Source organism: Panulirus ornatus, chromosome 17 (assembly GCF_036320965.1).
Source record: "Panulirus ornatus isolate Po-2019 chromosome 17, ASM3632096v1, whole genome shotgun sequence".
In the NCBI taxonomy this organism is placed as follows: Eukaryota; Metazoa; Arthropoda; class Malacostraca; order Decapoda; family Palinuridae; genus Panulirus; species Panulirus ornatus.
Genome location: NC_092240.1, coordinates 56,437,069 through 56,460,877, shown reverse-complemented (window position 1 = coordinate 56,460,877; position 23,809 = coordinate 56,437,069). Strand labels below are relative to the sequence as shown.

The 23,809-nt window shown below is 40.9% G+C and overlaps 1 protein-coding gene across 2 annotated transcripts in view; it reads right to left on the bottom strand.

Annotated features, from left to right (window-relative positions):
* The window catches only part of LOC139754818 (uncharacterized), a 105,545-nt gene that overhangs the window by 17,272 nt on the left and 64,464 nt on the right, over positions 1 to 23,809 (bottom strand). For both annotated transcript variants that reach the window (XM_071672669.1, XM_071672670.1), the window contains exons 6-8: positions 13,609 to 13,852; positions 8,094 to 8,321; positions 26 to 139 (exon numbers count right to left, since the gene is read on the bottom strand). In XM_071672669.1, coding sequence (XP_071528770.1) covers positions 26 to 139; positions 8,094 to 8,321; positions 13,609 to 13,852 — 586 coding nt within the window. The remainder of the gene's footprint in view (positions 1 to 25; positions 140 to 8,093; positions 8,322 to 13,608; positions 13,853 to 23,809) is intronic.

Sequence of the window (23,809 nt, the reverse complement as noted above, 5' to 3'; positions counted from 1 at the left end):
TTTAAAACTAGTACAAGAAACTTACCCACAGCATGCATAATAGCCATGTGAGTACGTAAAGTAGCAGCATCTCGGTATGTTCTCTTGCAAGTAGGACAAGGTCGAGGCTCATGGAATGCCAGCTTTCGCTGATATTGCTCTGCGGATGAAATTGAAAATTCCTTAATGCATCTTTAAACCCATGATCCTGGTACCAGTATAAAATTTTGTATGCCTAAGAAATATGCAATCTAACTAGATTATGGGATATACAACATCCCTAAAATTACCTAATATCCATAATTTTCTATACTTGTTCCACAAGCTTCAAAAATCCTGGAAAGTGTGATTTCCTAAATCACACTAAAATATCAATATTTGCACAACTGGTATGGAAAACTCAAATATTACCCCTGAAAACAAAAGGCACAATCAATAAAATAAGAGAAAGCACTTTAAACATCTGGAGCCCAATATGCTTTAACATATTGACTGCATCTGTCAAGAGCATTATGGCACATACAGTGGAGAAATTTGAGAAGTGTACCAAACCAGTAAGGCTGTGGAGGTCACACCGGTTGCATCCTTCAACCAATGACCTAACTTAAAAGCTTGAACTCAGTCTGAGCTTTTAACTTCTCAATATTCTTCCTGACATCTAGTTCCTCGTTTATGATGAAACTCAAATTTTTTGCATTTGTCCTACTTTCTATCAGTTTCTTTGTTGGAGTTTTATGAGGTATCAATGATGTATTCTTCTTTGTCCCATAATTCATTTGCTCAACTTGTTTCTTTTGTGCTTGTTTGCCATTTCCTGCCTTCAAAAGGTAGTGTCACTTACATCAATTCTGTAACCATCATGTGCAATGCACCAAAACCTCAGCACCCTATCCATGACCAGGACCTACCTTTACATGGTCTCCTCCGGCTGTTCTACATCCCCTGGTTCAGTCCACAGACAGCATGACACCCTGTGTACACCACATTGCTCCAATTCGCAATATCGTGTGCACACCTTTCACCCTCCTACATTTAAGGTCCCAGCACTCATAATATCTTTCACTCCATCCTTACATCTCCAATTTAGTCTCCCTTTCTCAGCCATTCCAACTCTGACACATATATCCTCTTTGCCAACCCCTCATCACTCAAGTCTCTCTTGATGTCCAAACTCCCTTCAGCTCTCTCAACCGTGCTCTTCTTGTCATTACACCTCTCTCTTACCAAATTATTACTTCCTCATTCCACCCTCCTCACATGATGGCTTGTCCTTAAAAACATGAGAAGACTCTTCTAAATGGTCTTATCTACAACTCATACCTCACATCAATTCATGATCGTTGAGATAACATTACCTTCAAATATACCCATTTCTGCCCTGCGAGACAACAACCTCTCTTTCCACACATTCACAATGCTCCAAGGACCTTCGCCCCTTAACCCAAACTATGACTCATCAGTGCTTCCATTGTTCCATTCATTGCCAAGTCCACAACAATGTATCTAAGACATCCCACTTCCTAAAAGTTTCCTCCACACATAATCATATCCTACCTAGCATCCTCTCTGCAATGATAAACATGATAACTTTAATTTTGTTCACATTTACTCTCAACTTCCTCCTTCCACACACTCTCCAAAACTCAGATATTCACCTCTGGAGATCCTCATACAAAGCTGCAACCAAAGCTTTGTCACTAGCAAACAACAACTGGTCTCACTCCTGAGGTCCCTCACCCCTACAAACTGCATACCTGATCATCTCTCTAAGACCATTGCATTTACCTCCTTCACCTCCCCACCCATAAAACTTCCATAGTGACAATACACACTCCTATCACAGACCTACCTTCTCCTAGAACCACTCACCCTCTTATCTACCTTCTCACACACATGCCAAAAACTCTTGATAAATCTTCTTACTTCTATTAGCTTTCCTCCCGAGCCATACACTCATAATTTCCACAAAGCATATCTATCAACATCTATCATATGCATTTTTGAAATCCATATGTGCCACATACAAATCCTTCTGTTTCTGTAAGTATTTCTCACACACATCTTTCACGTCAAACACCTAATCTAGAAATCCTCAGCCACTCCTGAATCCATATTGTACCTCCCTAATCTGATGCTCTGTGCATGCCACCACCCTCTTAATTACCACTCTTCTATATAATCTACCAGGTAAACTGAACAGACTTATACCTCTGTAGTTTGAACATTCATCTTTGCTGTCTGCCAATCCTCAGGCACCTCACCATGATCCACACAAACACAGAAAATCCCCACCAATCAATAACAGTCACCTCCTTTCTTAAAAAATTCAATTGCATTACCATTACTCCAGCTGCCTTGCCACATTTCATATTACGCAACTCTTCTCTCTTTACCAAACCACCTGTGACTCTCACTTCACATATCTGTCACCCTACCATGACCCTCACTTCACATATCTGTCACTCTACCATGACCCTCACTTGACATATATATCTGCCATCCTAGCATGAAACATTCAACAATTCTTTAAAGCACTCAGTCCTTCTATCAACCTCATCACTGCTTGTTACATCCTCCCATTTTCCCCATTTGTTCTGCTGTTTTTCTCGCCCTATCAACCTCCTTCCAAAACAACATCTTATCTATATTGAAGTTTGATGATACTCACTCTTCCTTGCCCTTTTTTCTGCCCCTGCACCCTCCTCTTCCCAATAATATGTACTTCTTTCCTGTAAGTAACACCTACATACCTTTCTATACCTTCCCTTTCTTTTTCACTAACAACATTACCTTCTCATCCCATCACTCACTAGCCTTTCTTACCTGTCCACATCCCACCTTCTCCATGCCTCACACTGCTTCCAGCACTGCTTCCCTAAATACCTCCATTCCTCACCCACTCCCTTAGCTTCATTTACTCGTACCTTTCTACCATTCTAAACTTAATCTCTCCTGGTACTTTTTTTACACAGGCCTCTTTTCTAAGCTCACTTATTCTAAATATCCTCTTCTCACTTGTATAATTTCCTCTTTTCCAAAGACCTCTACAATTCTTCACCCTTGCCTCCACCAGGTAATGATCAGACATACCACCAGCTGCCTCTCTCAGAACATTCACATCCAAGAGGCTTTTTTTTTGCATGCCTATCAGTCTTTTTTTATGTTAATTGAGATACCATGGGCAACTGAGGCCCTAATCAAGGCCATCCCATTAAAACTATATTTTTCCATCTATTCATCATACTTGACCGCTGCTTCCTGTGCCAGTGAGGTAGCACCAGCAAAAAGACAAAGAAAGACCCATCCACCTATATACACACATATATACATACACGCTCACTTTTTCTTATTATTATTATACTCGGTTGCTGTTTCCCGCGTCAGCAAGGTAGCGCAAGGAAACAGACGAGGAATGGCCCAACTACCCACATACACATATATATACATAAATACCCATACACACACATATACATACATATACATTTCAATGTATACATACATATACATTATTTTATTTTCTTTTTTTGGCTTTGTCGCTGTCTCCCGCGTTTGCGAGGTAGCGCAAGGAAACAGACGAAAGAAATGGCCCAACCCACCCCCATACACAATGTACACACACACACGCCCACACACGCAAATATACATACCTATACATCTCAATGCACACATATATATACACACACAGACACATACATATATACCCATGCACACAATTCACACTGTCTGCCCCTATTCATTCCCATCGCCACCTCGCCACACGTGGAATACCATCCCCCTCCCCCCTCATGTGTGCAAGGTAGCACTAGGAAAAGACAACAAAGGCCCCATTCGTTCACACTCAGTCTCCAGCTGTCACGCAATAATGCCTGAAACCACAGCTCCCTTTCCACATCCAGGCCCCACACAACTTTCCATGGTTTACCCCAGACACTTCACATGCCCTGATTCAATCCACTGACAACACGTCAACCCCGGTATACCACATCAATCCAATTCACTCTAATCCTTGAACGCCTTTCACCCTCCTGCATGTTCAGGCCCCGATCACTCAAAATCTTTTTCACTCCATCTTCCCACCTCCAATTTGGTCTCCCATTTCTCCTCGTTCCCTCCACCTCCGACACATATATCCTCTTGGTCAATCTTTCCTCACTCTTTCTCTCCATGTGCCCAAACCATTTCAAAACACCCTCTTCTGCTCTCTCAACCACACTCTTTTTATTTCCACACATCTCTCTTACCCTTACATTACTTACTCGATCAAACTACCTCACACTACATATTGTCCTCAAACATCTCATTTCCAGCACATCCACCCTCCTGCGCACAACTCTATCCATAGCCCATGCCTCGCAACCATACAACATTGTTGGAACCATTATTCCTTCAGACATACCCATTTTTGCTTTCTGAGATAATGTTCTCGACTTCCACACATCCTTCAAGGCTCCCATACATACACAGACATATACCTATATACACATGTACATATTCATACTTGCTGCCTTCATCGATTCCTGTCGCCACCCCATCACACATGAAATAGCATCCCCAACACCCTCCAGCAAGGTAGCGCCAGGAAAAGAAAAGAAAAGAAAAAAAAAAGGCCACATTCATTCACAATCTGTCTCTATCTGTCATGAGTAATGCATCAAAACTACAGCTCCTTTCCACATCAAGGCCCCACAAAACTTTCCATGGTTTACCCTAGATGCTTCACATGCCCTGGTTCAATCCACTGACAGCACATCGACCCCGGTATACCACATCGTTCCAATTCACTCTATTCCTTGAACGCCTTTCACCCTCCTGTATGTTCAGGCTCCTGTTGCTCAAAATCTTTTTCACTCCATCCTTCCACCTCCAATTTGGTCTTCCACTTCTTCCCTCTGCCTCTGACACATATATCCTCTTTGTCAATCTTTCCTCACTCAATCTCTCCATGTGTCAAACCTTTTCAACACACACTCTTTTGCTCTCTCAACCATACTCTTTTTATTACCACACATCTCTCTTACACATGAAATAGCATCCCCCACACCCTCCAGCAAGGTAGCGCCAGGAAAAGAAAAAAGAAAAAAAAAAGGCCACATTCATTCACAATCTGTCTCTAGCTGTCATGAGTAATGCATCAAAACTACAGCTCCTTTCCACATCAAGGCCCCACAAAACTTTCCATGGTTTACCCTGGATGCTTCACATGCCCTGGTTCAATCCACTGACAGCACATTGACCCCGGTATACCACATCGTTCCAATTCACTCTATTCCCTGCACGCCTTTCACCCTCCTGTATGTTCAGGCTCCTATTGCTCAAAATCTTTTTCACTCCATCCTTCCACCTCCAATATGGTCTCCCACTTCTTCCCTCTGCCTCTGACACATATATCCTCTTTGTCAATCTTTCCTCACTCAATCTCTCCATGTGTCCAAACCTTTTCAACACACACTCTTTTGCTCTCTCAACTATACTATTTTTATTACCACACATCTCTCTTACCCTTTCTTTACTTACTGAACATACAGGAGGGTGAAAGGCAAGCACGGAATAGAGTGAATTGGAACAATGTGGTATGCCAGGGTGGACGTTCTGTCAATGGATTGAACCAGGGAATGTGAAGAGTCTGGGGTAAACCATGGAGTGTTTTGTGAGGCCTTGATGTGGAGAGGGAGGGGTGGTTTCGGTGCATTACATATAACAGCTAGAGACTGAGTGTGAACGAATGTGGCCTTTTTTTGTCTTTTCCTAGCGCCACCTTGTGGTGGCGGCGGCTGCAGCAGTTGGGAGGGGGGGGGGTTCTATTATATGTGTGGCAGGATGGCAAGGAGAATGGATGAGGGCAGCAAGTATGAATATGTACATATGTACATATGTATATGTTTATGTATATGTATGTATATGTTGAAATGTATAGGTATGTATATGTGCATGTGTGGGCGTTCATGTAAATACATGTTTCCTTTCGCTACCTCACTAACGCAAGAGACGGTGATTAAGTATAATAAACTATTAATAAAAATCAATAGGTTTCTATATCATGAGAAAAAGTTTTCAAAATCATACCACTCATAACTTGATGGCTTTATCATCTTAATATGCTATCTAAAATCTCAAAACCATTCGTCACTTGATGGCTTCATCATCTTAATATGCTTTCTAAAATCAATTTTCTCATAATTCATAATTGTTCATTATTCTATAACTTTCTCTGCTGGACCTCTACGTGGCATCAGTGATGTATTCTTTCTTGCCCCATAACCTATTTGCTAAAATTTATCATCAAATTCTGTCTGGTTCACTCCAACCCATTTGTAAATTGTATCTAATTCTTTTCACATCCTCTTTTCATCACTTTCCAATCCAATCATTTTGCTTCCTCTGGTGTCACCAGCAGTACTCCTTACTATGCTCTCCTTTACTGCTGATGTCTGATACCATTATAACCGAGTAATGAGGCAATACCATTCTCCTGGTAGCCTAGGTATGACAACTTCCTCCCCAGACATGATTGCATATATATATATGTGAGAGAGAGAGAGAGAGAGAGAGAGAGAGAGAGAGAGAGAGAGAGAGAGAGAGAGAGAGAGAGAGAGAGAGAGAGAGAGAGAGAGAGAGAGAGAGAGAGAGAGAGAGAGAGAGAGAGAGAGAGAGAGAGAGAGAGAGAGAGAGAGAGAGAGAGAGAGAGAGAGAGAGAGAGAGAGAGAGAGAGAGAGAGAGAGAGAGAGAGAGAGAGAGAGAGAGAGAGAGAGAGAGAGAGAGAGAGAGAGAGAGAGAGAGAGAGAGAGAGAGAGAGAGAGAGAGAGAGAGAGAGAGAGAGAGAGAGAGAGAGAGAGAGAGAGAGAGAGAGAGAGAGAGAGAGAGAGAGAGAGAGAGAGAGAGAGAGAGAAGAGAGAGAGAGAGAGAGAGAGAGAGAGAGAGAGAGAGAGAGAGAGAGAGAGAGAGAGAGAGAGAGAGAGAGAGAGAGAGAGAGAGAGAGAGAGAGAGAGAGAGAGAGAGAGAGAGAGAGAGAGAGAGAGAGAGAGAGAGAGAGAGAGAGAGAGAGAGAGAGAGAGAGAGAGAGAGAGAGAGAGAGAGAGAGAGAGAGAGAGAGAGAGAGAGAGAGAGAGAGAGAGAGAGAGAGAGAGAGAGAGAGAGAGAGAGAGAGAGAGAGAGAGAGAGAGAGAGAGAGAGAGAGAGAGAGAGAGAGAGAGAGAGAGAGAGAGAGAGAGAGAGAGAGAGAGAGAGAGAGAGAGAGAGAGAGAGAGAGAGAGAGAGAGAGAGAGAGAGAGAGAGAGAGAGCCAAAGTGGTGGCAGGGCAAGCACACTGTGCTCACTAATTGACACACATTAACAAATGATTATCTTGACTGCCTCAACTTGTTGCCTTACTTGATGTATAATGCTATTCCCTTTTTTTCTAGTTTTTCCTTTGGCATATCATCTATTCTAGGGTCATCTGGTTCTGTCTTCAACCATAAGTTCAAACTTTTTCTGAATGTTTCTGTAGTCATTCCAATCAAATGTCTTATATCACTCAGTATCACATTAAAGAATTGTTCCAATTTCCTTGTTGTGCATTCAGGCATCTTTGTCTTATGCATTTTTGGTATGTTTCCGGGTATTACTCTTGATTTAATGATTCTGGTCACTTTCAGATTCAGAAGAGCAGGAAAGAGAAAGTGAGAGAGTAGCTGCTTACTTATGAGTACCTATAACGAGGTGTAACTATAACTGCATGGTTTGCATGAGACCCTCACTGCACATTTAGCATGATCAATGAAGCTATTCTTGTCAGCAGCCACCTGCTTTACATAATCATCTGTTCTTGGTTCATCTGGGACTGATATCAAATAATGGTAAGTATTCTTTTTTAAGTCTCTGTAGCTGTTTCATGCAGGTTTCTTTTTTCACCTGACAGTACACTGAATATTGTTATAGCTTCTGCTTGCAAGGAGCCAAAAACTAGGTTTGTAAACTTTTCCCTGTCTCAAATCCATGCTGGCCTTCATTTAAGTAGCTATTCTTGAGTTAATGGTATAATGATTTAATATATGTCCTTTTAACACTCTTTCATAGATTTTTATTACATGCAAAGTTAAGGTAATGAGAGAGTGAGAGAAAGATAACTAACTTACCCATTGTAGCCTGTGCCTCCTGAGATACAAGTGATGAATGGATATATGACTGGCCAGAAGATGTGGTAAGAAGGCTAGTAGTTGTACTAATTGTTGTGCCTGCTGCTGTATTGGGCACTGTGCCTGCTGTAAGTGGCATGACTGTGGTTGGTAGTGTGCCAGTGGTTGGGAGGGATGGGAAGTGCACCTGCTGCGCCATATTTTCACTAACTGCTGTGCTTGCCAACACTGTATTTGGAGAATAAAAGTAAATTTGATCAAGTATTGCAATAAAGACATTCATCTATAATGTAAGCTGCTTAAACAAATCTTCTATCTATATATCTATATTTCTGATGCCCATTCCCTTTGGAAAGTCCCTAGGGGGGTGGCTAAGGAAAGAGACTCTCCATAACTGTTGAAATTCAGTGCTGTTTTTTATCCTTTAGTGCCTGTCACTTGAGAGGCCACTGGCAGAGAGCAACTCTAATGCAGTGTTTCAGAGGCTCCTACAAATCTTTACTTCTATTAATGATGCTACTGACACATGTTATGTCATATTCTCTGACTGCTGGCATATCAAAGTTATTCAAATAAACTGAATTAGGTTTTACTTTATCATTCAGAAACTTCATTTCAGAGGCATGTACATTTCTTTATAGGAGAATTAGTATTTTCAGTTTAATTGTTAAGGTGTACATCAGCACTACAAATGATCAAGTCCTTACTATTACATACTTTTTCATGATGGAGCAAACAGAATTCAGGGAAGGGAAAAATGCCCCATGTCAAAATCTAACACTTCAGCAACTTGTGCAGAGAGTTTTAGATATATAAGAGTTTGCAAACATGTTCTAAACAAGATATTACATTAGGAGTACTAAAATCAAGCCTGTGGATTTAAGAATTATGCCCTGGTTTGGGATTAAAGACCAAAGCCACTTCCTTCTGATGCAACTGGATTATAATAATTGAGGGCCTTAAAAGAAGGCCTTTTTTCTATAGTGACCAAAATGGGCAAATAACATGCCCAAATCAAGGCAATCTTGGGTGGAAAAACAAACTAAAGGGAAAAAAGAAGAACTTAAGGCTCTGTTACTGTTTTGAAGATCACTTAAAGGAAAAGTTATATGACGAGGAAAGACAAAAGGAGGAAGAGAAGAATGGGTGTCAGTGGATGACACCTTTTTTCATCTGCACCTGGTGCAATGATCAAGTATAAAAAAAGGGAATATCCTTTTTTCATTATCATTATACTTAACAGTTGTTTCCTGCATCAGCGACAATGAGCAAGGAAACAGACAAAGAATGGTCTAACCACTCATAAACACATAAAAATACGTAAACGCCCATACACACAAATATACATATCAATGAATATATACATATACATACACAGACACATATATATATACACATGTTATATTCATAACTGCTGCCTTCATCAATTCCTGTCGGTAACCTTCCACACAGGAAAAAGCCCTCCCTACATTGAGGTAGAACCGGGAAAAGTCAAAAAAGACCACGTTTGCTCACACTCAATCTCTAACTGTCATGTGTAATGCACCGAAACCACAGCTCCCTATCCACCTCCAGGCCCCACAGACTTTCCATGGTTTACCCCAGATGCTTCACACGCCATGGTTCAGTCCACTAACACTACATCGGGGCCCCCATATACTACATTGTTCCAATTCACTCTATTCCTTGCAAACCTTTCACCCTCCTGTATGTTCAGGCCCCGATTGCTCAAAAAACAGGCGAAAGAATGGCCCAACCCACCCACATACACATGTATATACAAAAACACCCAGAACTCACATATACATATCTATACATTTCAATGTATACATATATATACATACACACACATATACATATATACATATGAACATATTCATACTTGCTGCTTCATCCATTCCTGTTGCTATCCCACCACACATGAAACAGCAACCCCTCTCCCTACGTGCGAGCAAGGCAGAGCTAGGATAAGACCACAAAGGCCACATTTGTTCATACTCAGTCTCTAGCTGTCATGTGTAATGCACTGAAACCACAGCTCCCTTTCCACATCCACGCTCCACAGAACTTTCCATAGTTTACCAAGACACTTCACATGACCTGGTTCATTTAAATGACAGCACGTCGACCCTGGTATACCACATTGTTCCAATTCACTCTATTCCTTGCATGCCTTTCACCCTCCTGTATGTTCAGGCCCCGATTGCTCAAAATCCTTTTCACTCCATCCTTCCACCTCTAATTTGGTCTTCCACTTCTCCTCGTTCCCTCCACCTCTGACACATATATCCTCTTTGTAAATCTTTCCTCATTCATTCCCTTCATGTGACCAAATCATTTCAATACACCCTCTTCTGCTCTCTCAACCACACTCCTTTTATTACCACACATCTCTCTTACCCTTTCATTACTTACTTGATCAAACCACCTCACACCACATATTGTCCTCAAACATTTCATTTCCAATACATCCACCCTCCTCCGCACAACCTTATCTATAGCCCATGCCTTGCAACCACATAACATTGTTGGAACCACTATTCCTTCAAACATTCCCATTTCTGCTCTCCGAGATAATGTTCTTGCCTTCCATACCTTCTTCAATGCTCCCAGAACCTTCACCCCTCCCCCACCCTATGACTCACTTCTGCTCCCATGGTTCCATCCACTGCTAAATCCACTCCCAGATATCCAAAACACTTCCTCCATGCTTTCTTCATTCAAACTTACCTCACAATTAACTTGTCCCTCATCACGAATGAACCTAATAACCTTGTTCTTATTCATATTTACTCTCAGCTTTCTTCTTTCTTACACTTTAACAATCCCAGTTACCAGCTTATGCAATTTCTCACTCGATTCAGCCACCAGCGCAGTATCATCAGCGAACAACAACTGACTCACTTCCCAAGCTCTCTCATCCACAACAGACTGCATACTTGCCCCTCTTTCCAAAACTATTGCATTTACCTCCCTAACAACCCCAACCATAAACAAATTAAACAACCATGGAGACATCACACACCCCTTCCGCAAACCTACATTCACTGAGAACCAATCACTTTCCTCTCTTCCTACACGTACACACGCCTTACATCCTCGATAAAAACTTTTCACTGCTTCTAACAACTTGCCTCCCACACCACTACTTATCACAGCAATTCAAAACTGTATCAAGATAACCCAGACTAAACATGTAAGTTGATAAAAAGAAAATACAGCACATCCATCTATATCTCTGATACCTATTTCCTCTGGGAACTCCTGCAAGGGGATGGCCACAGAAAGGGGTCTCCATAATAAGTGAACTCCACTGCTGCTTCATAGTCTTTTGTGCCTCACCTTTAACAGGCCACAGGGAGGCAGCAACTCCATGCACCATTTCCAGAGGCTCCTACCTAATGTAACTACTGCCTACTTCTACCTTATGTGTATACCCACTGTTCCAATCTACTACTTCCACCTAATGCTCCTACCTACTACTTCTACCTAATATTTCTACAGTACATCAAGAGCACATCATTTATTTCATTTCATCACAATACTGTATTCTTTCATTTCATTTTCTTTCATTCTCAATTTAATGATAGTTACACATCATTCAGTAGTGAATATCTGTCCAATGGTGAGTGCATAAAAACTGCGATTTTATAGGCAAATGACATTAACAGAAAACCCTTCCCCCTTAATAGTCAGCTGAATTAACTATAAGCTATATTTGCTTTTGAAAGGGTGGATAACAGGGTAGGTGAGACAGTTTAGAAAGAAGTGGATGATTTCATCACAAAGGACCTGGATGTTAGGAGATTCTTTTTCTCATCAAAATATCTTGCCAGTTTGTGTTCTAAGAGAATGTAGTTTGTGTGCTGTTCTTGTGTTGATGCTTTTGGCATCAACAGAATGACTAAAGGGTGCAAGCTGGGGTTTGGGAGAAAGGGTACTTCCTATCTATTCCTTGAGAGCCAAAGACAGCAACTAAAAGGGTCGGAATCCTTCAGGACAGAGTTTAAAGAATACTTCCCAGTGTAATCTGTGTGCCGTAGAAGGCAACTAAAGGAGGTGGCAGCGGGAGGCAGGAAACCCTCCCAACACAGCATTTCAAATTTCTACAAGCTGGAATAGACCAAGGATCCAAATGAGTAGAGCTCAACTTGCTTGAAGGCTCACACTGGGGTGTCCGTATGTGTGTGGCTATAACCAAGATGTGAAGAAGAGAGAGATAAGTAATATGTTTAAGAAAAGGAACCTGGATGTTCTAGTTCTGAGCAAAACAAAGCTAAAGGGGAGAGGAGATGAATGGTTTGGGAAAGTTTTTCAGGTACAATCAGGGGTTAGAGGGAGGGCAAGGACTAAGAATGGGGAAGCACTGCTGCTGAAGTTGTGGAATGGATGAAAAAGCATATGGAAGTGAGTCTGACTTGTGAGTAAAATTCTAATCTTTATCTTTAATAAAATCTATCATGAAGATAATTCTTTTCCAAGTTAAGGCAATCAAACTCCAAATAGCATGAGGAATATGTATGAGAGAGCTGTTAAGGGTGTGCTGACATGAAATGGACATATGGAGAGGATAAAAGATGAGAAGATGACGAAGAGGGTATACATATCAGAGGTGGAGGGAACAAGAAAAGAGAGGAAACAAAGGAGATGGTGGCAGGGCACTGGCACTTGTTGCTTGATGTACAAGACTGTTCTCGGCTGCCTTCCTGCACAGGAAGGTGTGAGCACGCATGGGTTAGAGCAAATTGGAGTGATGTGACATACAAGGAGCAATGTGCTGTTAATGGGCTGAACCTAAGCTTATAAAAAGTGTCATGGGAAACCACAGAAAGGTCTGAGAGGCAGATGTGGATATGTGGCTCTGGTTTCGGTCATTATACATGACAGCTAGAGAGAGGATGTGAGCGAATATGGCCATTCTTTGTCTGTTCCTGGTGTTTCATAACTAATGCAGAAAATGGCAAACAATTATGAAGACATATTTATGAATCATCTAATAAGTTCATGTGCAATATTTTATTTAATAATCTTTTACACATGCTACACATCCTTGGTTATATATTCTGTTTACTAACATTTCTTGCTAGCTTTCTTTAAGACTAGGTCTTTCTAACTTATAGAGAAGTGGAAAACTATCAACTATTGTAAACACTCAACAAGAAGAATTTGCCTACTCTTGCACAGGTCATGAAATAGTAAGGAAAAGGTTATTAGCCAGTTCATAACTCTTTCTCAGTAACTATATATATAGATGATTACAAGAAGAAAATGGTTTTGAAGAGAATAAAAATCAACATAAATTTTCTTAGAATCAGTGTTAATGGTGGCCAGAACACTCCCTCTCATGGGCAGTAGAGTCAGGCAGAAACCTGGAGATTCTTAACACCCCATGATAGCAGGACTAGGGGGCCACAGATCTGTTGGACATTATCATGATAATACTTAAAAATCTTTGAGTGGACAGGATATGTACCAATTGAAAGAGCACACAAGATAAGGATAAATATCAGAATACCTGGTGGAGACAGTAAAATGGTTGTGTTTCGCTTGCCACTACCACTGGGAGGACGGGCGCTTCCAGCAGCCGACAGGGCAGCATAGTTCACTGCTCCAAGTGATGGTGAAGCTCCAGATGCTGTATCACTATCCATTAGGCTCTCAGTCATAGTACCCTCTCGTGGCTGAGTCAACGATACTGAGAAAGATGATTTTAGAGAATCCGAATCCCCATTTTCTGGGCAACTGGAATCCACAATCTCCTGTAAATGACAGGAAGTTATCTTATAACCTATGTTCTATTTTCATTCTTTAATCTAGATTATGCTGTACCCTGCTTTTGAGACCAGATAACAATACTCACAGCAGATTTGTTAAGAATCTCATCAAAATACCAAGGTAACTGCACATCTTTGCAGATTCATTAGTGTTACCCTCTTTATTTAAAATGCACTCTCACAGTGACAATTCAACTCATCTCTTTCTCAACTTATTTTCATACATCTGATATAAAAAAAAAATTGGTCACTCATTCCTCCTTCCAATACATATAAATGTCCAATGCATCTACATAAACTATGACCATTCTTAACTTTTTCCAGTAAACACTTGCTAATAATGCATCTCTAATGAGTTTTCTCCTCTCTAACTAAATCTTGCAAGTTCAACTTAATAAAGTGAAAATTACATCAGCCATTCAATCTATGTGCAACCAACCAAATTAAAAGTAAGCCTATCAAGGATTGCATAGTCTAGGCAATAACAGATGCATGAAAGCAATCTCCTCTTGGTTACAAACACCGAAGTAACATCTAAGAAATGAGGGAAAGTGAGACAACAGCATAGAAAAAGCAGGTACAGTTTTATGGTAAGACTGTAGAGGGCTGACTCTTATTAAGTAAGTACTTAGAACTAGAGCCATCCTAAAATTAAGATCAGTACTCCATAGAATGACAGAGCAATCCTTTGTGTAACTGAAGTAACTGCTCATAAAAAAGACATTTTCGTATCTGAACAAGAAATTCAGTTTTAAAAGCTGACTTACCTTTTTTTTATGTTGGATGCTCGAGTCATGGACAATAGTCCACATCAAGGTTGGGCCTTAATTGAAATATAGAGGATTATGAAAAAGAAGAAACAAAGGTAAGTGTTTAGGAATTTTGGAAGAAGTGAAAAACCTGTCTTTTAAAATATGCCAGGTCAGAGACATTAGGAAAGACATGAGAAGGTAGAGAGTTCCAAAGCTTCAAGATCCAGGGAAAGAAACAGTTATCAAAATGGTCACATAGTAATCATGTGATGCAACAGCTTACTACGTATCACATGGTCTAGTTAATGATGGGGGCACACAAGCAGCAAGCTCCTAAAAGCAAAAACCAAAGTAATACCTATAGAAGAGGTTTAATGTACCAACATTGCAGTGTAGGGCAAGCAGGTCAAGTCTTAAATTTAGCCTGGGAGAGTTTATAAGCAAGACCACTTTCGACTCAACTATGTCAAGTAAGGATGCAGAGCTAGAACCACCCCACTTACTTGTTCACTGTAAAGTTATTTGGCACAAAGTATGTCAACACTTGTGCACAGATGATGCACCATGCATGATCCAAAATGCTTGTGTTGGCATACTTGATGCATTATGCATGAAACTTTACAATTCACTAAAAATCCATTTTCCAGTCTACAGTAAGAGGCTAATAATGACTGATAACTTCTGCTGTTCTGACCATCTAGATATAAAAAACATCAAGGTAGTTGTTATTAGGGAATTCAGAGGTGGCAGTTTGCATGCCCTGACTAGAATCCATAATAAAACTACTAGTAAATGGCCATGATCGAGACTATGAACAAGACAGACCTGAAGTTCTCCAGACTCTTCTTAAAAAAGGCTAGGACCAGGTCTACCCTTAAACTTAAATATATTCATACTTGACTGGTAGAGAGCAAACTGGTAATGTAAAGGGTACAAAGTCAGAACCTGGTGAAAAACATGTAATGTCCTACAAGGTAGTATCCTGGGCCCTTAATCACTCACCATATATCAATGACACGAAGACTGCACTTAACTGTATGTTACAATATAGTATGCCAAGTACACACCTTTGTTAGCAACAGGAAAATATGCAGTTACAATTGATCTGTTCCCCAGAGATAAGTTAACGAATGCGTGAAAGAATGTGTAAAATAATCTCTCTAATAATAAAAAGAATCTTAACTTCTTAGTTCTGGTCAAAACAAAGAAAATCTTCCAGTTTTAACATTCAGTGCAATGGCACACTAATGAAAGTCAAAACAGTACAAAAACCCTTGGAGCAGAAAATATTTGGCACATGAAATTAATAAAAATCTTTAGCCAGAAAATCAAATACAGATGCAGAAGTTAGTGTCCGAGTGTGGGAGAGTGTGTGTGTGCAAGGTGGATGTTGACAGCAAATGTGAATTAAGCAAGATTATCAGGTGTAGCAGGGCAAAGAGACAGGTTAGCAAATGTGTGAGTTTGATTGGAGAGTATTCAGGAGAGGTGTTTTAGATACCTGGGAGTGGACATGGCATAAAATGGAACCAAGGAAGAGGAAGCAAGTCATAAGGCAGGTAAGAGAGCAAAGGTTTTTGAGTATTGAGGAATGTGCAGAAAGAGAAGTCATTACCTATTAAAAAGAAAATGGTTACATATGAAGGTATAGTAGTCCCAAGGATAATGTATGGATGAAAGGCAGGGGCCGTAGATGAAGCTGTGCAAAGGATGGGAGATGTGGTGGAAATGAAATGTTTGAGTACAATATGTTCCATGAGGTGGTTTCATTGAATAACAAATAAAAGGGTAAGAAAGAGATGTGGTAATAAGAAGTGTGTGTATGAGAGCTAAACAGGGTGTGCTGAAATGGTTTTGGACATGTAGAGAAAATGTGTAAGGAGAAGTTGACAAAGAACACAGATATATGTGTCAGAAGATGAGGGGACAAGAAGGGGTGACCAAATTGGAGATGAAAGGATGGAGTGAAAATAGTTTGAGCACTTGAGGCCTGAACATGGGGGAGTGTGAAAGGTGTTCACTGGATAGAGCAAAATGGAATGATGTGATATACAGGGGCCACTTACTGTTAATGGAATTAACCAAGGCAAAAGAGCAACCTGGGACCTGATTGTGGATAGCGGAATGAGGTTCAGCGCATTACACAGCTAAGAGAATGGATGTGAGCAAATGAGACCTTCATCTGTTCCTGTTGCTACCTTGCACATGTATGAAACAGTGAACAAATATGAAAGATAGGGGATAGGGGAGTAAGAATACTTCCCACGCATTCCTCACATGTCGTAGAGGGCAACTATAGGGGACGGGAGTGGGGGGCCAGAAACCCTCCCCTCCTTGTATTTTAACTTTCTAAAAGGGGAAACAGAAGAAGGAGTCACACGTGGAGTGCTCATCCTCCTCGAAGGCTCAGATTGGGGTGTCTAAATGTGTGTGGATGTAACCAAGATGAGAAAAAAGGAGAGATAGGTAGTATGTTTGAGGAAAGGAGCCTGGATATTTTGGCTCTGAGTGAAACGAAGCTCAAGGGTAAAGGGGAAGAGTGGTTTGGGAATGTCTTGGGAGTAAAGTCAGGGTTAGTGAGAGGACAAGAGCAAGGGAAGGAGTAGCACTACTCCTGAAACAGGAGTTGTGGGAGTATGTGATAGAATGTAAGAAAGTAAATTCTAGATTGATATGGGTAAAACTGAAAGTTGATAGAGAGAGATGGGTGATTATTGGTGCATATGCACTTGGGCATGAGAAGAAAGATCATGAGAGGCAAAGTGTTTTGGGAGCAGCTGAATGAGTGTGTTAGTGGTTTTGATGCACAAGACCGGGTTATAGTGATGGGTGATTTGAATGCAAAGGTGAGTTATGTGGCAGTTGAGGGAATAATTGGTATACATGGGGTGTTCAGTGTTGTAAACGGAAATGGTGAAGAGCTTGTAGATTTATGTGCTGAAAAAGGACTGGTGATTGGGAATATCTAGTTTAAAAAGCGAGATATATATAAGTATGCGTATGTTAATAGGAGTGATGGCCAGAGAGCGTTATTGGATTACGTGTTAATTGATAGGCGCGCAAAAGAGAGACTTCTGGATGTTAATGTGCTGAGAGGTGCAACTGCAGGGATGTCTGATCATTATCTTGTGGAGACAAAGGTGAAGATTTATAGGGGTTTTCAGAAAAGAAGAGAGAAGGTTGGGGCGAAGAGAGTGGTGAGAGTAAGTGAGCTTGGGAAGGAGACTTGTGTGAGGAAGTACCAGGAGAGACTGAGTACAGAATGGAAAAAGGTGAGAACAAAGGAGGTAAGGGGAGTGGGGGAGAATGGAATGTATTTAGGGAAGCAGTGATGGCTTGCGCAAAAGATGCTTGTGGCATGAGAAGTGTGGGAGGTGGGTTGATTAGAAAGGGTAGCGAGTGGTGGGATGAAGAAGTAAGATTATTAGTGAAAGAGAAGAGAGAGGCATATGGACGATTTTTGCAAGGAAATAATGCAAATGAGTAGGAGATATATAGAAGAAAGAGGCAGGAGGTCAAGAGAAAGGTGCAAGAGGTGAAAAAGAAGGCAAATGAGAGTTGGGGTGGGAGAGTATCATTAAATTTTAGGGAGAATAAAAAGATGTTTTGGAATGAGGTAAATAAAAAGCGTAAGACAAGGGAGCAAATGGGAACTTCAGTGAAGGGGACAAATGGGGAGGTGATAACAAGTAGTGGTGATGTGAGAAGAAGATGGAGTGAGTATTTTGAAGGTTTGTGGAATGTGTTTGATGATAGAGTGGCAGATATACGGAGTTTTGGTCGAGGTGGTGTGCAAAGTGAGAGGGTTTGGGAAAATGATTTGGTAAACAGAGAAGAGGTAGTAAAAGCTTTGAAGAAGATGAAAGCCAGCAAGGCAGCAGGTTTGGATGGTATTGCAGTGGAATTTATTAAAAAAAGGGGGTGACTGTATTGTTGTCTGGTTGGTAAGGTTGTTTAATGTATGTATGATTCGTGGTGAGGTGCCTGAGGATTGGCGGAATGCGTGCATAGTGCCATTATACAAAGGCAAAGGAGATAAGAGTGAGTGCTCAAATTACAGAGGTATAAGTTTGTAGAGTATTCCTGTTAAATCATATGGGAGGGTATTGATTGAGAGGGTGAAGGCATGTACAGAGAATCAGATTGGGGAAGAGCAGTGTGGTTTCAGAAGTGGTAGAGGATGTGTGGATCAGGTGGTTGCTTTGAAGAATGTATGTGAGAAATACTTAGAAAAGCAAATGGATTTGTATGTAGCATTTATGGATCTGGAGAAGGCATATGATAGAGTTGATAGAGATGCTCTGTGGAAGGTATTAAGAATATATGGTGTGGGAGGCAAGTTGTTAGAAGCAGTGAAAAGTTTTTATCGAGAATGTAAGGCATGTGTACATGTAGGAAGAGAGGAAAGTGATTGGTTCTCAGTGAATGTAGGTTTGTGGCAGGGGTGTGTGATGTCTCCATGGTTGTTTAATTTGTTTATGGATGGGGTTGTTAGGGAGGTGAATGCAAGAGTTTTGGAAAGAGGGGCAAGTATGCAGTCTGTTGTGGATGAGAGAGCTTGGGAAGTGAGTCAGTTGTTGTTCGCTGATGATACAGCGCTGGTGGCTGATTCATGTGGAAAACTGCAGAAGCTGGTGACTGAGTTTGGTAAAGTGTGTGAAAGAAGAAAGTTAAGAGTAAATGTGAATAAGAGCAAGGTTATTAGGTACAGTAGGGTTGAGGGTCTCAAGTCAACTGGGAGGTAAGTTTGAATGGAGAAAAACTGGAGGAAGTAAAGAGTTTTAGATATCTGGGAGTGGATCTGGCAGGGATGAAACCATGGAAGTGGAAGTGAATCATAGGGTGGGGTAGGGGGCAAAAATTCTGAGAGCCTTGAAGAATGTTTGGAAGTCGAGAACATTATCTCGGAAAGTAAAAATGGGTATGTTTGAAGGAATAGCGGTTCCAACAATGATGTATTGTTGCGAGGTATGGGCTATGGATAGAGTTGCGCGCAGGAGGGTGGATGTGCTGGAAATGAGATGTTTGAGGACAATGTGTGGTGTGAGGTGGTTTGATCAAGTAAGTAATGTAAGGGTAAGAGAGATGTGTGGAAATAAGAAGAGTGTGGTTGAGAGAGCAGAAGAGGGTGTTTTGAAATGGTTTGGTCACATGGAGAAAATGAGTGAGGAAAGATTGACCAAGAGGATATATGTGTCAGAGGTGGAGGGAACGAGGAGAAGTGGGAGACCAAAGTGGAGGTGGAAAGATGGAGTGAAAAAGATTTTGATTGATCGGGGCCTGAACATGCAGGAGGGTGAAAGGCATGCAAGGAATAGAGTGAATTGGAATGATGTGGTATACCGGGGTCGACATGCTGTCAATGGATTGAACCAGGGCATGTGAAGTGTCCGGGGTAAACCATGGAAAGTTCTGTGGGGCCTGGATGTGGAAAGGGAGCTGTGGTTTCAGTGCATTATTACACGACAGCTAGAGACTGAGTGTGAACGAATGGGGCCTTTCTTGTCTTTTCCTAGCGCTAACTCACACACGAGGGGGGAGGGGGTTGTTATTCCATGTGTGGCGAGGTGGCGATGGGAATAAATAAAGGCAGACAGTATGAATTATGTACATGTGTATATATGTATATGTCTGTGTGTGTAAATATATGTGTGTACATTTGAGATGTATAGGTATGTATATTTGTGTGTGTGGACGTGTATGTATATACATGTGTATGTGGGTGGGTTGGGCCATTCTTTCGTCTGTTTCCTTGCGCTACCTCGCTAAGGCGGGAGACAGCGACAAAGCAAAATAATAATAAGAAGAAGAAATTAAGATAGGTCAACAAGATGACGAAGTTACTTGCGCTGGCTGTTGTTAAGTGTCAATCTGATTATGCATGTTCATCAAGGCACTGCAGGTTGTCCAAGAAAACAAATAAATCATTAATCAAAACAAACTCACCTACAATGTTCTTATATTGCCTGGTTGTATTCTCTTGGAAAATTCTTATTAAGTGGAGTACACAAATTTTCTGTACAAAACGGAATTGTTCACTAGAAAGCAATGCCTGTAATCATCAACTGTAGACTGATATGGTCTACAGCAAAGCATGTGTTCAACTGTAGATAGAAATGCTCTAAAGCAGTGCATGTGTTCATCAACTGTTGACAGAAATTCTCTAAAGCAGTGCATGTGTTCGTCAACCGAAAAATACTAAATGCCCAGCAATGTGGCTTCCATAAATACAGAGGATGCTCTAAAATATTTGTTTAATTACTTCATTTTCAATATCCACAGTATCATATTCATTTGAGTTAAGAATTACTACATGTTCCTAGACATACGAGGATGGTTGGAAAGAATACTTTTAAGTTCACAGATTCTATGGAATGGAAAAATTTATCTCTAGGTGTTCAAGGAACTGCAAAAAAGTTCATTTTCACAAATCTGTCAAACTTTTTTCTAAAATAGCAATTCAAAAAGAAAGAGAATCTCTTTATAAAACTTGCTTCTAATGCAAAATTTCAATACTACAATTTGAAACATAAAGCAGTAATTTTGCTTTGCACAATTTAAAAAACACACTCATCCTTTTAAAAGCCTAATTATTACAATTACACATGGGACTACCATATTACAGTACAAACCCCCAGATCTGTGCCACTTATGGCACACCCTAGAATGGGATGTCACTGACAAGAGCCTGTATCAAGCTGTGTATGTGAATGTAGGTTTGCGGCAGGGGTGTGTGATGTCTCCATGGTTGTTTAATTTGTTTATGGATGGGTAGTTAGGGAGGTGAATGCAAGGATTTTGGAAAGAGGGGCAAGTATGCAGTCTGTCGTGGGAAGTGAGTCAGTTGTTATTTGCCGATGATACAGCGCTGGTGGCTGATTCATGTGAGAAACTGTAGAAGCTGGTGACTGAGTTTGGTAAAGTGTGTGAAAGAAGAAAGTTGAGAGTAAATGTGAATAAGAGCAAGGTTATTAGGTACAGTAGGGTTGAGGGTCAAGTCAATTGGAAGGTAAGTTTGAATGGAGAAAAACTGGAGGAAGTGAAGTGTTTTAGATATCTGGGAGTGGATTTGGCTGCGGATGGAACCATGGAAGCGGAAATGAATCATAGGGTGAGGGAGGGGGCGAAAATTCTGGGAGCCTTGAAGAATGTGTGGAAGTCGAGAACATTATCTCGGAAAGCAAAAATGGCTATGTTTGAAGGAATAGTAGTTCCAACAATGTTGTATGGTTGCAAGGCATGGGCTATGGATAGAGTTGCGCGCAGGAGGGTGGATGTGCTGGAAATGAGATGTTTGAGGACAATATGTGGTGTGAGGTGGTTTGATCAAGTAAGTAATAATAGGGTAAGAGAGATGTGTGGTAATAAAAAGAGTGTGGTTGAGAGAGCAGAAGAGGGTGTTTTGAAATGGTTTGGTCACATGGAGAGAATGAGTGAGGAAAGATTGACCAAGAGGATATATGTGTCAGAGGTGGAGGGAATGAGGAGAAGTGGGAGACCAAATTGGAGGTGGAAAGATGGAGTGAAAATGATTTTGAGTGATAGGGGCCTGAACATGCAGGAGGGTGAAAGGCGTGCAAGGAATAGAGTGAATCGGAACAATGTGGTATACCGGGGTCGACATGCTGTCAATGGATTGAACCAGGGCATGTGAAGCATCTGGGGTAAACCATGGAAAGTTCTGTGTGGCCTGGATGTGGAAAGGGAGCTGTGGTTTCGGTGCATTATTACATGACAGCTAGAGACTGAGTGTGAACGAATGGGGCCTTTGTTGTCTTTCTAGCGCTACCTCGTGCACATGAGGGGGGAGGGGGTTGTTATTTCATGTGTGGCGAGGTGGCAATGGGAATAAATAGAGGCAAACAGTATGAATTATGTACTTGTGTCCATATGTATATGTCTGTGTGTGTATATATATGTATACGTTGAAATGTTTAGGTATGTATATTTGCATGTGTGGACGTGTATGTATATAAATGTGTATGTGGGTGGGCTGGGCCATTCTTTCGTCTGTTTCCTTGCGCTACCTCGCTAACGCGGGAGACAGCAACAAAGCAAAATAAATAAATAAATGTATGAATTACTTATAAAATTGTCATCATCAACAACTGTTTAGAGCACTACTGTGATACATGCTAGTTGGTACATGTCAGTCAGCAATGCTACATGTATGAACGGTCTGTTGCAATTTTCTTGCTTCCATAGCCCCAACACAGTACATGAGTATTAGTTCCTTCCATAGCCCCAACAAAGTACATGAGTATTTGTTCCTTCCATAGCCCCAACAAAGTACATGAGTCTTTGTTTCTTCCATAGATCCAACATAGTACATAGGTCTTTGTACCTTCCATAGCCCCAACACAGTACATGAGTCTTTGTACCTTCCATAGCCCCAACACAGTACATGAGTCTTTGTACCTTCCATAGCCCCAACACAGTACATGAGTCTTTGTTCCTTCTATAGCCCCAACACAGTACATCAGTCTTTGTTCCAGGACATAAAATAATCATCTACAGTACATGATTTTTTTTTTTTTTTTTTTTTCATACTATTCGCCATTTCCCGCATTAGCGAGGTAGCGTTGAGAACAGAGGACTGGGCCCTTGAGGGAATATCCTCACCTGGGCCCCTTCTCTGAAATGGAAAAAAATCCATGAAACTATCAGCATTTCCTACAACTGCTCCACTTGGGAACCAGCTAAGAAATAAATGAGCCACCACGCAATTGCACACAGTGGAGGGCAGACTGCTATCCACCTAAACGGTTCTACAAGTCTCTTCATACTGCATCCCAAAATTTTTCTAAATAAGGGAGAACAGAATGCATTATGAAAAGAAATGGAACTCCCATAACAGGATGGACATAGGTTGATAGGAATCCCCAAACTTCTTCAATCAAATGAACTAATTTCAACTCCTAGAAGTCACCAGATCCAGTTCAGAGTATAAAAGCGGCTAAACCCAACATTTCTATGGGAAATACAACTGATAGAAACCTTTTTAAACCCAACATTTCTAGGGGAAAATACAACTGATAGAAACCTTTTTAATCCCAACATTTCTAGGGGAAAACACAACTGATAGAAACCTCATAGAAATTAGGTTGGACTTAATCCTAAAAAGCTAATGTGTCCTACGTATCAAACCCACATTTGAAATGTGAAATCTAAAATTTTTGATAACATTCAC